This window comes from Leucopleurus acutus (genome assembly GCF_964270905.1).
Source record: "Leucopleurus acutus genome assembly, chromosome: 18".
Classification (NCBI taxonomy): Eukaryota; Metazoa; Chordata; class Mammalia; order Artiodactyla; family Delphinidae; genus Leucopleurus; species Leucopleurus acutus.
In genome coordinates this window covers 75,356,141-75,374,295 of record NC_139160.1, presented here as the reverse complement: position 1 = coordinate 75,374,295, position 18,155 = coordinate 75,356,141, and the positions used below count along the sequence as shown (strand labels likewise).

Genomic DNA, 18,155 nt, shown 5'->3' with positions numbered 1-18,155 from the left:
TTACTGTTAGGAGTCCTTATCTAGATATCTAGATTCTGGATATGGGCATTGAACTAAAATTACCACAACTGAAATTTATGAACATGCTTCATTGGTTCCTTTTAAGGAGAAAAAGTACCAATCAACTTACAATAAGATATCAGTATTCTAGGAAATCTAAAGTTCCCTATTTATAAATGTCTGTCAACCCATGAAGATAAAAGAACCAGTTAAATCTTTGAAAAAAACGGTAAGATTCCCTAAATAAGAGCCTGCATTTTCTCTTCCTAATAAAACTCTGGATAAGGAAACATTTATTAAGTCTACAAAAATGTATTTATGCCAAAGGTGAAATTGATGGAAAAAACGGAGCACAAGGGGCCTGGGGGAGTTAATTTTTATTCTACTAAAAGTTTGCCCAAGAGGTGAACAGATACAGATGTAAATTAAGCTCTCTTTGTGTGGGTCAAAATATCTCTGTCAAATAACCTTTAATAGTATCAGTTTGGCTTGGACCAGACAGGTTTCATTGTTATGTCTGGGGATTCTGCCTGGAGAAAAGAAAGAGGGAAATAAATGGAAACTTCCTTATTGATGAGTTCATCTCCTGTTCCCGCTGATTTAAAGGTTCAATTTCAGAGTCTTCTTGGGAACACTGTGTCCCCCACCAATCTCTGGAGATGAAGGCCAGGAGACAAACTACAGAAGGTGTTCCTGACACAGGTGACACAGGGAAATTGAAGGGACCAAGGTTTCACCCACATACATGTTATGTAAATACATCTGAGGACAAAGAGGTCGGCTTTCATCCCTCTGTCACCTAGCACGTTCTGCAGCCTCAATGAGATAGAGATCTCTGCTTCTCAGACGTCTGGGCAACACCGTAAATCTCAACCGACATATTTCAAACTTCATTTATTCCACAATAGGGGTAGATCCTTTTCCAGGAGAAGGGAAGAAAAGTTCAGGTATTTTACAGACTGGCCAGAAGTCAGTCTCTTCCACACATCACTCCTATCAGCAATGTTTTAGTAATTGGGTTCCCGGAAAGGCCTGTGGAAATCAGTGACATGATGATGACGATCAGGGTCTACAGTCTGGGATTAGGACTTCATCCACCTCACCAGGATGTGATTTAGGAGGATGGAAAAGGAACCTTGATGAATACAAGCAAACCCCACCCCTGTAAAGACACACCCACGAGCACCTTATATAATGGGCTACACATTTTCCTTCTGTTGTAAATTACACCTTGGAATATGTATGTAAATTGCAGAGAGCGCTTCAATTTTCTTAAGGAAAATGATATTGAAAGGACCTTTAAAAATCTGCAGTAAAACTTCACACACCTGTGTGCTTGATTAAACTATTAGTCATAAAGCTAAATGGTAAAGAATATAATTTTTTACAAAAATTCTCTTTAATCAAGGCAGCGTTACCCATCACAAAAACCACCTGTATAGTCAGTGAAAAACAGAATGTCACATTAACATAAGGTGAAACATTTATCTAAATATTTTTTCTTTTAATACTATAGTTTCCACAGACCGAGACAATCTCAATTTCCTGCACTTACCTTCCACTGAAGTCTTTCAAGTGTGATAGGAAGTACAAGAAAATACCGTACTATACTTTGGTGGTTACGTATTCCTTATCATCTGCTAAAGCGCTATGAATAACATCATGATAAATAAAAAGAAATATTCTAACACATTTATAAAACATTTATTTATGCAACGTGAGCACATTTATAACATACAAGAATTAACAAATATCTTTCTTAACTAATCAAGGACATTTACCAATGACTCAATTTGAGAAAGTCAGGTGGGCCTCTAGTATTCTCAATACAGCCAGTTGATTAGGTGATTCCCGAAATATTTTCAGGACTTCGATACTTGTGATTGATGAGTTTAAAATTTTGCCAGATATGGTGGTATTCCTGCATGGAAAGACCTTCAGCAGTTGTTGGGGAAATAGGATTCACATCTTTGACACAACGTCTCCAAACAGTTGTACCTGCACTGATTGCTTGCCCACCACTTACCCTTCAGAACAAGTTTACGAGGTTCATAAGTATATTCCCCTTAATTACAAACCCCATGCGTATGCTAGCTGAGGGTCAGTGTATCCCTCAAAGTCACAGCGAGGGAGCCCCAAGTGCCCCAGTGCGTCTTCTCTGTTACACAACACAGATTTCATGACTGAGATAATAAACACTAAGATTTCAGCACATACCATGGTGGAGAGAGAAAGATATGGGGGTGGGGGGATGAGAAAGCTGAGACACTGTATTGTGACCTACTGGTCTGCAGTGGGTTGAATGGTGTGACCCCAAACTTCATGCCCACCCAGAACCACAGAATGTGCCCTTTTATGGAAATAAGACCTTTGTGGAGGTAATTAGTTAAGACGAGGTCCTACTGGATGGGAGGGGACCCTAAATCCAATGACTGGTGTCCTTAAAGAAGAGAAAGGGACACAAAGACACACGCACAGAGAAAACCTCGCGAAGACAGAGGCAGAGACCTTGGTGCTGTGCCTACAAACCAAGGAACACCAACTGCTGGCAAGCCCAGAAGCTGGAAGAGAGGCTTCGAACAGATTTCTCTCGGAGCCGGCGGAGGGACCCAACCTGCGGACACCTGATTTTAGACTCCGGCCGCCAGAACTGTGAGAGAGGACACGTTTGCACGGTTTTAAGCCATGCTGGATGGGGGACTTCGTAATGATGCCCCCAGGAGACTCACACATAACTGTATAATATTTGGTGAACCACTAAACTCCACCAAGGCTTACTTCACTGGAAAACTGACACAGTAATATTTACAAAGACGGTTGTGGTGAAAATGTTTCCCAGGCACTCTGCAAATTGAACACTGCTAGGTAAGCATCAGGTGTGCTTATGGATGAGGGAAGAGACAGAGCAGGGAAATTCGGATCAGGACAAGAACTTGGCCTTGGGAAGATGGGTACGATTTGGAAAGAAAGAGGAAAGGGGCATTACGGGTGAGGACCCCATGTGAGCGAAAATAGAGATGGAGAAATGCAGGAGTCATTTTCAAATGGATCAGATGTGTTAAAAGAAAAAAAAAAAAACTACAATGCTACGAGTTAAAACTCCTCACTGCTGTTCTAGTCTGTAAACATTGACCCAATGAACACGTGCACTGGCTTCCTGGGGCTGCTGTAGCCAGCACCCACTCTGGAACCTGGCATCCCTGCCCTCCTTGCCTGCTTCGTCAAGCTTCTGGTGGCCTGTGGCAGCACCACTCTGGTCTCCACTTGCTTTTCTCTCTCAAATCTCCCTCGGCCCCGCTCCTATAAGGATACTTGTCACTGGGCTTAGCGCTCAACAGATAATCCAGGAAGACCTTCTTGTCTCAAGATCCTTGACTTAATTACACATGCAAAGGGCCTTTTCCCAAATAAGATCCCAGTCGTAGGTTCTAGGCATGAGCCCGAGGGCCCGTCTTTTGTGTGGGGCAGGCACCGTTCCATCCACGACGATACTTATGGGTTTGGAAACAGAAGGAGGCTAAAACGCAGGCACATCACCTTAGGTAAGAGCAACACCACCAGGATGATTTGTATAAATCATCAAGGCCAGTCATACAATGGGACACTTATCTGAGATCCCCAAAGAATCACTTCATGCCAAAAAAGAAATGATCATAATAAACAACGTTCAGACACAGACCTTATGAGCAGACACCAAAGAAGGTCAAATGTGTGTCATGTATTTTATAGCTATTAATCTTGACCTCTGTTTTCATGAATTTAAATTAACTTTTATTACTTCAGATTGCTTTACTATCTCTTAATCGATTTCCTTTTCTCATGTTAAAATGTAGGAACTTCAGGGCTTCCCTGGTGGCGCAGTGGTTGAGAGTCCGCCTGCCGATGCAGGGGACATGGGTTCGTGCCCCGGTCCGGGAAGATCCCACATGCTGCGGAGCGGCTGGGCCCATGAGCCATGGCCACTGAGCCTGCGCGTCTGGAGCCTGTGCTCTGCGACGGGAGAGGCCACAACAGTGAGAGGCCCGCGTACCGCAGGAAAAAAAAAAAAAATGTAGGAACTTCAAAATACTATTTCCTATTAGAGTTTAGGAATCACCTTCATGGAAATTCAACTTTCCTAAGAACCAACGTCTTTTGCCAAATCCTAATTCTTCTTTCCTTCAAGATTCTTAATTTTAAAAGCCAATAAAATTAGACACACTTCTGGATTTAATGCTTATCCATCATTTAAATCACTAAAAGAAGTTTAAGAGCAATTCCTAAAACAGGTAACCCCATATAAGGTTTAAAATTTGCTAAAACAAATAACAATGATAAAAAACACACAACTCACAGCTTCTTTAATTCAAATTCATGCTCATTAGTGAGACCCTGTTAATATTTCATGCACAGCCTCATCCCATTTACTTTAAAATATTTCTGTAATGGAGATTGGAAAATACACCACGCTCCTATGAGTAATGAAAAATTCAAATGTGTTTAGGGAAGATCGTCAGCTATAATTTAAATAATGTTGCTTAAACATTTCTAAAAGGACTTCTGAGCCTCTGCCCCAAATGAGATTCAGAAACATGGCAGGGTCTCGCAGTCAGAGCAGAACAGTCAGGTGTGTGGGTCTCTGGGGGCAGGAGGCTGGATGTCAATATCATCACCAGCAGTAATGATTGTTCTTCCTGTGAGATACGGCATGTTTTTACTAACAGAACTAGGTAAACCGGGCATGGAGGGGCAAGTGATGATAAGAACTCTCTAGCACATCCATCCGGACAAGAAGAGACTACGAACAAACCCACGAACCCCAAAGCCATTGAGGTCTCCTCTGGGATCAACTTTATCATCAAAGAGCTATTCAGGATTGCTCATCCTACTGTCCACAATAGACCCTGCCTGGTGACTTTAAGCCAATTAGCTCTTTGCTACATCTCCTGATTTATAAAATGCAGAAAGTGCTGCTTTCCTTGAAAATGCAATAGCTCAAAATTTAAGTATACAAAGTTACGTCTGATGATTAGAATGGCATATGGCTTGACATACTGCCACAAATCACATAGGATCTAGACTTTACCATGTGAATGAGTCCTCAGGGAGTCCTTGGGCTAAGACTCTTCAGTACATCTCAGTGAAATGAAAGACTTTTATAAAACCGCAAAATTGACTCCAATTATGGAAAATCCTGCTTTAAAAGATAAAGGTGCTTTTACAGGAAATGTCGCGATTCCACAGGGCTTTAGCTACGTGGCAACTAATCAACTGGCTTTCTCTGCTTTGCTTCATTGCTATCAGAACTCAGTGAAATGATTCCATTCACTCAAACTCTCCATTGTTTTTCCCCAGATTTTCTTAAAACCATGGACATTTTACTAGGTGCTTGTAGAATACTTTTTAAATGCAAACATACAATAATTAGTCAGCAAAATTTTATTCCAAAGCTTGGTACCATTCAGTTTAATGCAATTTTCACTTATTGAACATCTAGTATATCTTCAAGATACAAGACGAACAGACTTACAAAGCGGGTCAGGTATATACCGACTGAAGATAGCGTCCACGAAACTTACAGAAAAATAATTTTCCAAAATCATTAGTTACACCTTATTGTAATTTTTCAACTAAATCCTATGAATTCAATAAATTATTTTTAAGTATCAAATAATTCATTTATTCATCAAATATTTATTGGTGCATTTTATGTGCCAGATACTCTCCCAGGCACTGGGGATTATCAAAGAATATAGAAACAGAGATACTTGCATAATAAAATGTCCATCAAGAGATTAATGGCTAAAGAAGATACGGTACATATACACAATGGAATATCACTCAGCAATAAGAAAGAATGAAATAATGCCATTTGCAGCGACATGGATGGACCTAGAGATTATCAGACTAAGTGAAGTATGTCAGACAGAGAAAGACAAATATCATATGACATCACATATGTGGAATCTAAAAAAATGATACAAATGAACTTATTTACAAAACAGAAATAGACTCACGGACATAGAAAACAAACTTATGGTTACCAAAGAGGAAAGGGGTGGGGGATAAATTAGGAGATTGGGATTAGCAGATTCACACTACTATATATAAAATAAACAACAAGGACCTACTGTACAGCACCAGGAACTATACTCAATATCTTAGAATAACTGCACTCAATATCTCAGAATAACCTATAATTCTGAAAATATATATATATATATTTATGTGTAACTGAATCACTTTGCTGTACACTTGAAACTAACACAACATTGTAAATTAACTGTACCTCAATAAAAAGAATTCTGACACAAAAGCTTTCGAATTGAAAAGTATTCTAACATTTGAATGGAAAAGTAAAATAACATGTTATTTTATTATGAAGTATCTTTGTTTCTATATTCTTTAGTAAATTCTTAATATAGATTAAAAATCTGCACATAGGACTAAAAGATTGCTACTGTTATAAAAAAAAATGTAAAGGCTAAATCTCTCAACTCTAAAGGATAGTTGATAATTTCTGAGAATATCTATTATATAAAACCATCCACTGACTTCCGCCCACATCCACTAAGCCATCACATGGCACTGTCCCACCAGAACTTCTCACAAAGCTGTTACTTGGCCTAAGTGTCCTGTCAAGGCTCACTTCCTGTTGACCCGGACGTCTCTTTTCTCTTCGTTTCTGTGATACTTTTCTCTCCTACTAACATCTTTCTCCCTCTTCTCCATGTGCAATTATACACATTTCCCAAACTATGACTAGGTTTCTAGAAACAGCCAGCCTCCCAGTGTCAAGTATTTTCAGCATCTCATGGGAATTTCCATTAAAAACCTCAAATTCCAAACATCTGAAGTGGAATATCTTTCCTTCCAAACAGCCTCCTTCTCCAGGATTTCCCTTCTTGGTTGGCCTAAAATAACCTCCATCAGTCAACAGGGTGCGGCCCTCGGGGTCATCTCCAGGTGTGTACCCTCCCTGGCTCCACACATTCAGTCACTCACTCTTCCCTGGGAATGCCACCACTCTGTCCTGCCGCTCTGGCTCAAACGCAGTCCTTGTTGGAGTGTTTCCATTATCCCCCTTCCTTTCTTCCCAACCTACCTACATCATGTCCTCTGGTTTTCTCACTTCATCCCCCACCCTGTCTAAAATCATCTGATAAGTTAACACTGTCAAGAGGACAAAGTCCTGAGGTGTACATGCATATTTATTCATGATTTCATCACAAACAACCTTCCTAGACTTTTCTCCTACCAACCTCCATACACTTGACCAAACGTCTGGTACCATTTCCCAACTACGATGTGGTTGGAAATGGTGGAGTGTTAGGTTTAGCCTGGTCACTTCCTGTCCTGCGGATGTTGGAAAGTGCGAATATTACTTCTCCCAGACTCCCTTGCAGCTAGGGTTCGCTCGTTCTGCAGCTTCCACCTGTCTGAACTACTGCCCGAGATTTAGAAAGTTGAAGTGGCGGAGGCTGCATTTCTGCTGTGTCTGTGTTTTACCTGGTGAGCACGTCCAGGAGATGTTGGTTTTCTCCAGCACTGAAGGCTCCAGGCTCAGCCACTGACTCTTCCTTGTTGAGTGCCAGGGAATGGGCCTCTTACTGGTTTAGGTGACAGCAGTTACTGGGAGTCAGTACCTGTAGCAGCAGTTTCTCAATCAGGCTGCAGGCTTCCTGATCAAAGATGTGGCCCTAACTACCGAGGGAGCCCTGTCCTGTGGGGTGGTTTTAAGGTCATTTCTGCAAGTTCAACTTAGAGTCCCCCCGACAGTGATTTTCTGCTTGAACAGCTACACGGGATTCTGTCCTTTGCAACCGAATCCAGACAGACGCACGGTCCATTCATTTTCACAAGCCCTTGTCTTTACTGGGGTGTTCCTGCCTCGCAGTCTCAGGGAGCTCAGCATCCCCTTAAAGGCCAAGGCCACGTTTTACCTCCTCTTGAAAACACTTCTACACTCTTTTTTGGAGCCAAATAAGTTCTTTCTTCTTTGTGGTAACGGAGAATTTTGTTAACATGACTAATATTACTATGAGCAAATTACAGCGCAAGTATTTGTTAACTTTCCTTTTCCTTACTTGGCGGTGACACGTTTGAGGGCAAGAAACGCGGTTTATTCATCTTTGATTCTCTAGTGCCCTAGGTTTGGCAGATAGTAGCGTCTCAGTAAACACCGGCTGAAGTGAACTGAAATACACTGAGAGCGAGAGAGTGACCAGGGATTTCGCCCCCTAGTGATGGTATTTGCGCTACATCCCAAACAGGGAGGAAAGTCTGGCGGCTACAGATTCAAACGCGGAAGAATTAACTAGAGATGGAAGCTGGATCGGAGATTAAGCGGGATGTGGATGTGAGCATTAAAAGATGGATAAAATTTGACCTTGTGAAGAAGACAGGGAGGATATTTCCAGCTTGAGTGGGAAGAGGCGTCACGTGTGGGGGGCGGGATCCGCAGGAAAACAGGGAGTGCGTGGGAAAAAAGAACCTGAACGGGGGTTTTGCAGAGGAGAGTTGAGGCAGGTAAGCCTTGGAAGAAGTGACAGGGACCAGCTCGGAGAAGCCCAATAGGAGGCTGGCCTCAGGACTGTGACATGTTTTAGACAGATAAGAGTCGGTCCTTGAAGGATTTGAAGAAGGAAGCGTGTTTTACAAAGCCGGTTAGGCAATGGAGAGGGATCGGAGAGTTGCTTTCTTCCTTAGGTTTAGGAAAAGTAATTTAATACTAACAACTATATTGAGGGTAAGTAAACTCAGATGTCCAATGTTTCTTTCGATTTTGAAAATATCCCAAATTTCACAGAAGAGCTCTTGTATTAAATCCAGGTCTCTTTTGCTCGTATTAACTTATAAATATGGAAACATCATGAGAAGAATCATACCGCGTGCTTCATCACCCACATTCTGAAATGCTAAGTCCTTATCAGGCTTAGGAAAGAAACATTTTGTGGGTTGTTCACCCAGTTTCAATGATCAAAACTCTAAAATATCAAAACTTCTAAGGCTTGTTCTTCAGACCTTTGGCCCATTAGCGCGTACCATAAATTGCTCAGTTCTCTGAACTCACCCGTCCTGCGTAGTGCATAACGGTGAAAGCTGTGCCTTGGTCTTTGAGGGCGAGGTTCCCGTTCCCATCCTTCATGGGGGAGTAAACTGCATTTGTGTTTGAGGATTCTAGAAGACTGTGTAGCTTTTTGGGAAGACTTGGTTCCATTGACCAAATCATTTGACTTTCTTCATCCAATAAAGAGAGAAATCCAGAAGGCTTCTGAAAGTTAAGAAGAGGAGTTTTTTCCTTCTATTACGCAATTTGCTCTCTTTGTTATTGCTCATGCATACCATTTACATCCTCATCACGTTCATACAAGCACTGAGAAAATAAATTAGTCTTTATTGTCAATACATGTCTATGTTTGTTCATTGCTGTATCCGCACCACCTAGCCAACCTCTGATGTCGTGTTGGTTCTCAGTAGTATTTATTGATTAGAGGAATTGAAAATAAATAGGTGTCGTTTAAAGTCATTAAAACACTGGCGTTGTTAAAATATATATTCTCACCTTAATAAAATTTCCAACTACAGAAAAGTTGTATGTTTTCTTTCTGGTATATAGACCTACCTATTTATAGGTAAAAATGCAAGTTTCACCCTATACTTGGTATGTCTTTTCATTTCATTTTGGGGGGTATCAAAGAGGAGTGGCAGTAGAAATATCCACTGACATTTCCAGTTCATACTGATGAGGTCCCACTATTGAAATAACCATTCCAACGATGAGACCCCAAGGATGATAACCAAAGAGACAGAAATAACTTCATTCTGCTGGCCACGGTTTAGCAGTCAAGGACATAGCAGCAGGCGAGAAGTGGGGTAGTGGGTACCCAAGGCTTCCCATATACAGGTAGGTATATACTACTGTCAACCCATCTTATAACCTTAAGGAGGTAAACTGTATACTATGTGTGTCATGATGAGGGAGGGCTTTCTGGAGGAAGAGAACTTCTTCTGTACTTAAAACAAGCAATGTTGACAAGTTGGTACCAGAAACAAGAACATTGCACATATTCGGAAAATGAATAAAGTAATTTGTAAATATACATTTATAAAAATAAAGGGTAGAAAATTATATACTATTCTCCTCAATAGCTAAATGGTATCAGTTTTAAACAATGTTCAAGTGTTTTAGAAATATTACTGGTGAATCTATATAAAGCCTTATATTAGTAGATAGAGACTGATGTTTGTGTGATAGAGTTTTGCTTTTATGATGGCGATATTGAGGCAAAGATTCTTGCTTTGTAAGGTAGAAACAATAAAGATAAGCATAAACACCTGCAGAAATACTAAGATGATATGTACGTATATATATATATATGTTTTTCTGCCAAGGTTTTCCATATTCAAACTTAGAAATTTGGAGGCAAACAAGATTCTGCTGAGTTTGTTTTATGGTCTTGCTAGTCTTAGAGTTACTTTATAAAATATTATATTTGTACAATGGGTATTTATAACTATGCCAAGAGGAGAGTTTTAGCGACATAACTGCAGCTGAATACTTTTTATAACAAAATGATCTGATACTTGTTGTCTTTTTAATCAATTGGTAATCCTTCAAATGCCCTTTCAGAGAAAGGTCGTGTGCCCCTCAAGCAACACTGAAAGATTATAAGTAAATTAGAAATTGCTGAGTCTCCCATAAAGATATCCTCAAAATAAGGCCCCGTAAAAGAAAGTTCTTTCTCTCCAGTATGTTTAAATGCATGCATCCTGTAAAGTATCTAATTATATTATGTGAATACCTGGAAAAAAAAATCCAAAACTCCAGTCTGGTTACCAAGAGAATAAGCCGTTTCCATGGCGACTCCCTCTTGTACACATTCTGTTTGCTCCTGTAGGAAAAGCACTTCATTGATATAGTGGTGCATCTTCTCATTGGTCATGTTGACACAGAGCTATTGTGGGGAAAAAGGAAACAATTCACATGATGATTCGCCATGCAGATCCATGGTTCCAGGAAACATCTCAGACCAGTGAAATGTTGACTCAAGAACGGTCAGCACAGTTAGTGTATCTATAGATGCCGCGCTACAGTCGTCCCGAGAAGCCAAAGTAAAGAGCTTCACTTGATTCTGTTGACTTCATACGGTCTGATTACGCAATGGAAGATGAGCACGTTAAAAACAACAAGAAGTATAATTACAGCATTAACTTACAAATTTGGGGTCTAAAATATATTTGAGTATTTAAAAAATATTTCCAAAAGGAATATATATTTGGGCTCTTGTCAGCAAATATTATATATATATTTCTTTATCCATTCATCTCTTGATGGACACTTAAGTTGCTTCCATATTTCCATATCTTGGCAATTGTAAGCAAAGCTACTATGAACACTGGGATGCAGGTATCTTTCCGAATCAGTGTTTTTGTTTTCTTCAGGTATATACCCAGGAGTGCAATTGCAGGGTCACATGGTAGCTCTATTTTTAGTTTTTTGAGAAATTTCCATACTGCTTTCCATGGTAGCTGCACCAATTTACATTCCCACCCACAGTGTGGGAGGGCTCCCTTTTCTCCACACCCCACCAACACTTGTTAACAAATGTGTTATTTCTTACAGTTTTAATTTAACTTAAAAATATCTTAAGATATTAGAAAATAAAATAAAATAACACAAATCTACCCAAGATGAAGTCTTGCTTTCCCCCTGGGCTATTCTCCTATACTCTGCTTTTTTTTTTTTTTTAATAACAAAAACCTCAAAAGAGTTATCTTTTCTTCTCTCAAGTTCCTGTCCTCCCCACTATTCAAACCCCGCCAGTACATTTTTGCCATCACTGCTCCAGCAAAATGGCTTTTCTAGAAGTCACCAGTGATATATGCATTTCTAAATCCAGCATTCAACCCTCCGTGTTCATTTTCCTTGACCTCCCAGTGAAATCTACAGCCGATTCCTCTACTTCCTGGGGCACTGCCTCCACTGTCTTCCAGGACATCCACTCTCTTGGTTCCTACCTCACTGGCCACCCCTTGTCCATCTCCTTCTCTGACTCCGTCCTGGAGTGGTCCAGCACTCCGCCCAGGGCCTCCTGTCGCCCATCTCTACACCTACTACCTTTGTGAGCTCAGGAAGTTTCACAGACCATCCTGTTCCCCCATCTGCATTATGTTATACTAGGTAGAATCCAAAGTCACTTAGAAATATTTAGAATTCTGTAACTCACTGAAAATAATTAAATATGAATAATTTATATAAATCGAAGTTACCGATAAAGCGTTTGTAAATGGAAATCAGATCTCATTTGCAAAGGGAACAATATTTAGGATTATGTTTAATGTGAAATGGGATGTATTTATACAAAGTAAATGCCAAAGTTATTGTAAATCGCACAAGACGGGAACAGTCACCCGAAAAAAGAGAGACCGCCCTGGGTTCCTCTTGTCCACGTGCCCAAATTCTTCCCCAGGTCTGGTATCATCACCACACCTGCTAAGTAGGACTCCTCTCAGACATTCCTGTCCCTCTGCTGGGAGCTCATGGCTTCTCTCCCGGACACGTAAGAGCAGCCCTTACATTCCAGCTTCCAACCAGCAAGCCAAGTCGCCCCCCATAACCAACACCAGGCATGCCCTAATTCTCCATACAGGTGGTCTAGGCCTGCCCATACAGGTGTGGCAATTAATAAATTAAGAATAACACACGCATACTTTTCCACTTTCTCACAGACCTAGCTATTTGGGAGGATGGGCATTCACGAGATTCTAGGGACACAAAGAAATCTTAGAGGGAAATTTTTTCAGAGAAGAAAAGAAGCAACATATTGGAGTGCAGGGCATGGGTCAGCACACAGAGGGAGTTCGTCCTGAGGCTGGAATGGTTTGCTGAGAAGTTCTATTCTTTAGTTCTCGCCGGGACCAGAATTTTTTGAGTAAGTAGAGGCAGCTCAAACATCTTCAGAAACAGGGTGATTGGAGAATAACAGGATTGCAGACACGGGACTACCCTGATGGAAGAAGAAACTGGAAAATGTAGAGGCTCTTCTGACCTGATCTAGTCACGTTATTTGGATGATGAACATACATCGATATTTCACTATTAATATAATAAGTGGAGAGTATAGTAGAAATATACCAAATACGATATTTAAATAACATATTTAAATGAGATCTAAATACCATATATTGACACACAAAGAAAAACCAAAATAATTCTTAGCTCCAGGTCAAAAATGATGGCCCAGGGCGACTGCCCTTGTTTCCAATATTTTTTCTTGTTTCTCTGTTTCATAGTAAAAGATGGTTTCTGTAAATTTGGTGATCACCGAATGTCTGTAGACTGAATAAGTTTCCCTACTGCATTCTATTACAAAATAAGATCTTCTGTTTAAGAAAATTAACAAGAAAGAGGGAAACTTGTTATCTGTATCTCCCTTTCCCAATTAAATAGCTTGACATAAAACAACCAAAAAAAATGTGTCTGTCCGAATGTCCCCTTGATTGTGCCAGCCCTGGCCAGTGCCTGTCTGCAGCAGGTGGACTGCAGTCTGAGGACCCAGGGAGCTGGGTGTCCAGGGGCCTGGAGGGACCGGTGGTCACTGGGACCTGGTTCCAGCTATTTATTTAGCAGGTAGGGGAAGGGGAGGGCCCCAGGGGACTTGTGCTTTCCGGTGACTCCTTGCCCCCCCCAACCGTCGGGCTTCATTCTTGTATATAATTAACTAAACCCTCCTTTTTTAAACCTGAAAAAGAAGTTAAAAATAAAATAACTATGCCACATTGCTGCTGTCTTGGAAGCTATGTTAAAACCTGAAGACCTTGAGTGAATTTGTTCAAACTTGCAAAATCCCCCTGTTTTTTGCATCGTCTCTTCCTCTACCACTCCATCCACGATCTCTGAAATTTTTAAAATTTTCTTCCTTCTATCTGATTTGGCCAGTGGCTAACCAGAGCTTTTCCCCTCTGCTCCCTGACAACTAGATTTCATGAGATATATGCAAAGCTGAAAGTTCTTTAAATTTAAAACTAAATGTTTCCTAAATAAACTCACACTTTTGTGGATCAATTCCCTGAATATAAAAATATTAAAAATATAGTCACTTCATTTGAGAACATACCATATAGGACATTTAACTTTAAATGCTTGATTGTTAAGGCAAAAAGAGTTTGAATACGGATACAGACCCATAAATTCTGCACATGAGAGCTGGCAAAGGAAGGGCTGGAATTCAGTAATTAAATATCATCTGAAACATATTTCCTTCCTTATACCTGATACAATCTAGCACATTCATCCCCTTAAATTGTCCCATCAAAACTGACTGATATCACATGAAAGGATACTCAACATCACTAATCATTAGAGAAATGCAAATCAAAACTACAATGAGGTATCACCTCACACCGGTCAGAATGGCCATCATCAAAAAAACCTACAAACAATAAATGCTGGAGAGGGTGTAGAGAAAAGGGAACCCTCTTGCACTGTTGGTGGAAATGTAAATTGATACAGCCACTATGGAGAACAGTATGGAGGTTCCTTAAAAAACTAAAAGTAGAACTACCATACGATCCAGCAATCCCACTACTGGGCAAATACCCTGAGAAAACCATAATTCAAAAAGACACATGTACCACAATGTTCACTGCAGCTCTATTTACAATAGCCAGGACATGGAAGCAACCTAAGTATTCATCAACACATGAATGGATAAAGAAGATGTGGCACATACATAAAATGGAATATTACTCAGCCATAAAAAGAAATGAAATTGAGTTATTTGTAGGGGGGTGGACGGACCTAGAGTCTGTCATACAGAGTGAAGTAACTCAGAAAGAGAAAAACAAATACCGTATGCTAACACATACACATGGAAACTAAAAAAAAAAAAAACGGTTCTGAAGAACCTAGGGGCAGGACAGGAATGAAGATGCAGACGTAGAGAATGGACTTGAGGACATGGGGAGGGGGAAGGGGAAGCTGGGATGAAGTGAGAGAGTGGCATGGACTTATATACACTCCCAAATGTAAAATAGATAGCTAGTGGGAAGCAGCCGCATAGCACAGGGAGATCAGCTCGGTGCTTTGTGTCCACCTAGAGGGGTGGGATAGGGAGGGTGGGAGGGAGACGCAAGAGGGAGGAGATACGGGGATATATGTATATGTATAGCTGATTCACTTTGTTATACAGCAGAAACTAACACAACACTGTAAAGCAATTATACTGCAATAAAGTTGTTAAAAAAAAAAACTAAGTGATATCAGTAGATCAAGATCTATGTTAATCTTACTTATGGTGTATTAATCTCTAGGAATGATTCTGGAAAGACAAGTCATTTTCTATAAAACTGTGTGGAATCTGTCCCTAGTAGTAGCCCACTGTGAAAGAATACATTTTCTTGTTGCTGTCATTTTAATCATAAATGAAAAACAGAAATTTCTGAAAATTGTTGTTAGGGTAAAAATGAAAATTTTTTTAAAATATTCTATTTGCTTAAAAATTAATATTTTGAGGTGTTCCTCCCATCTAATAATGTGATAAACTCCTTTAGTCCTGAGATAATTTCTTTACCAAAGATTAAGAAATGCTATAAAGAAATTTCTTCAATTTGGAGTGAAATATTTACAGTAAATGTACAGAAAATAAATGACTCCATTATGAAATGAAACCACTGGAAAGGATTCTCTTTGATTAGATGATACACACAATTGTAATTTTTCAAGCTTTTTGACATTAAAATATGCACTGAATCATTTAAAACAACACAAATAGATCTTACATCTCAGCGGTTTGATTTAAAAGTAGTTATGGAAAGTGTGGCTAAATGTTATATATTTTGGGAAATAGGTTACTCAAGAAATAAACGGAGAAGCCATGAAAATAACATGATGTCTGTTACTGTAGGAAAAAATAAAAACGTCTGATAAAGGATTCTGAAATAAGACCACCAACGGCTGAATCTCTACTGTAGAAGAAATATCCAAATTATATGACACTTATCTTTCCCCTCATTTTGAGATGCTCTAATTGAAAATACCTAGGTAGATGTGGATGTCTCAAACACATTAAATATAATAATTATAAAATTATTACAAATATAATAATTATTATAAAATATATTTTATAATATTATAAAAAATATAAAATTATTATAAATATAATAATTATTATAAAATATATAAATTATATAATATGTGATTTATATAATATATATTTATATATAATTAAAATATATAAATTATATAATTATATTGTAAAATATAATTCTCTTACCATTTTGCATTCAGAATAGAGCTCAGCTCTGCAGTTACAAAAATTATTTTTGATGACAACTGACTAAATCTTCTTGTTTCTGACTTTATATCTGACCATCTCTGTATATAAACCTGGCTGTAGTGTTTCAGCTGACTCAAGCATTTTATAATAAAAACTGGACATTTTAACTGGTTTTGTTCCCTAATATTTTACTGAACTGAATATTGGCTTCACTGAATTGATCCACTGTTTTACTAAGAATGGTGATGTCAAGTGTGAATGTGGATAAAGCCGCAGTCACGAGAAAGAGCTGGAAAAGGCCTTCTAGTCTTTTTTTTTTTTTTCTACTTTTTTTTTTTTTCCAGGAAGGAAAGTCTACAGCAGAGTACCAAATTTTGCGTAACAAAAAAATGATTTGGCCTGTGCTTCTGAACAGAGCAACTCAGTTGAATGCTTTCCTGGTCAAAATGATTCATAAAACATATAGCTTCCCTCCTGAGTTTTACTTTTTAAGTAAAGCTTTATTTTTAAGCTGCAGTGTCCGGTGGGGCTTGGTGACATGGCCTGAACCTTTAATTGTACATTGTGTTCTTTGTATTCTGGGGAGAAATAAGAAGTCATTTATTAAAATCCCAAGGAAAAACCCAGCTAGATGTGTACAGCTGAGCAGGCTGTGGAGTGATTTTTGACTTGTAGCTTTTTGGAAAGGGGTGCTTCCTGAAACTGAAGGTGGACCTGCATTTCTAAGAGAGGCGAGCGAAGCTGGGTGTTAGAGGAAATCATGGGGAGCGCGTGGAGTTTGAAGTAGGCTGTTTTTCAAACTCACTTTGAAGCAAGGCGTACATTAAACTTTTTTACTAAAACAGTTTGCTTCTCCCCGCTCTAAACTGTTCAGAGCACTCACTGTTCGAACAAAAGTTAAAATATAAAAGAAGTGCTAATAGCATGAACTTCAGAACTACCAGGAAAGGTGGCTAAGGGGACGAATGCGGACATATCGCCCTGTGGCAGCCACCTTGCTGGCAAGTGGAAAAATACATCCCGCCAACCAACTGGTGGCCAAAATCAGGACAAAAACCTGCACATTCTTGGTTTATTTTCACTGAGCTGTCTGTGTTGTGTGTGCATATGCGGGTGTGTTTAAACACCATCAGAGAAAGATAGAATGAAAGGTTTGTAAGGCAAATTAGTTTATGTATCTGGAAGCATGAATCTCCATCAATAATTGAGTATATCACTGACTTCAATGCAACACGATCATTCTTTTTACTTTTTAACTCTATCCATCGGAATTATGTTGGGATTTCATTAAATTCCCACGGATTCCTGAGAGGAGACTTGAATGTGGGTAAAAGGTAGGTATTCATAAAGGATAATGAACAGTTATTAAGAGCTGTTTAATTAGCACGCGCCTTCTCTGATTAAAATACATGCTTTGTACATTAGGTGCCATTGCTGAGTGGTTCAATAATAAAAATCACGCACCCTTTGAAAACACTCTTTAGTGGGCTTCCCTGGTGGCGCAGTGGTTGGGAGTCCGCCTGCCGATGCAGGGGACGCGGGTTCGTGCCCCGGTCCGGGAGGATCCCACATGCCGCGGAGCGGCTGGGCCCGTGAGCCATGGCCGCTGAGCCTGCGCGTCCGGAGCCTGTGCTCCGCAACGGGAGAGGCCACAGCAGTGAGAGGCCCGCGTACCGCAAAAAAAAAAAAAAAAAAAAAACACTCTTTAGTAACAGACTATCATTGCTTATCCAGATGGCCTATCATTTGTATTAATGACAAAATTAATTTCTTGAGTAAATTTTCACCAACTGTTCTCCCTTTATTTTCATTACTCAGTGAAATTTATCCGAAGCAAAAATATAATCAAGTATGATGTATGCCTCACAGAATTAAAGTGGAGATTAATTGAAGCTC

General features: G+C 39.6%; 1 protein-coding gene across 1 annotated transcript in view; it reads right to left on the bottom strand.

Annotated features, from left to right (window-relative positions):
* MYO16 (myosin XVI) overlaps positions 1-18,155 on the bottom strand; it is a gene marked incomplete at its 3' end in the record, with an annotated part of 531,603 nt that overhangs the window by 141,930 nt on the left and 371,518 nt on the right. Inside the window, exons 23-24 of the mRNA XM_082859271.1 lie at positions 10,785-10,937; positions 9,053-9,253 (exon numbers count right to left, since the gene is read on the bottom strand). Of these exons, the coding sequence (XP_082715397.1) occupies positions 9,053-9,253; positions 10,785-10,937 (354 nt within the window). The remainder of the gene's footprint in view (positions 1-9,052; positions 9,254-10,784; positions 10,938-18,155) is intronic.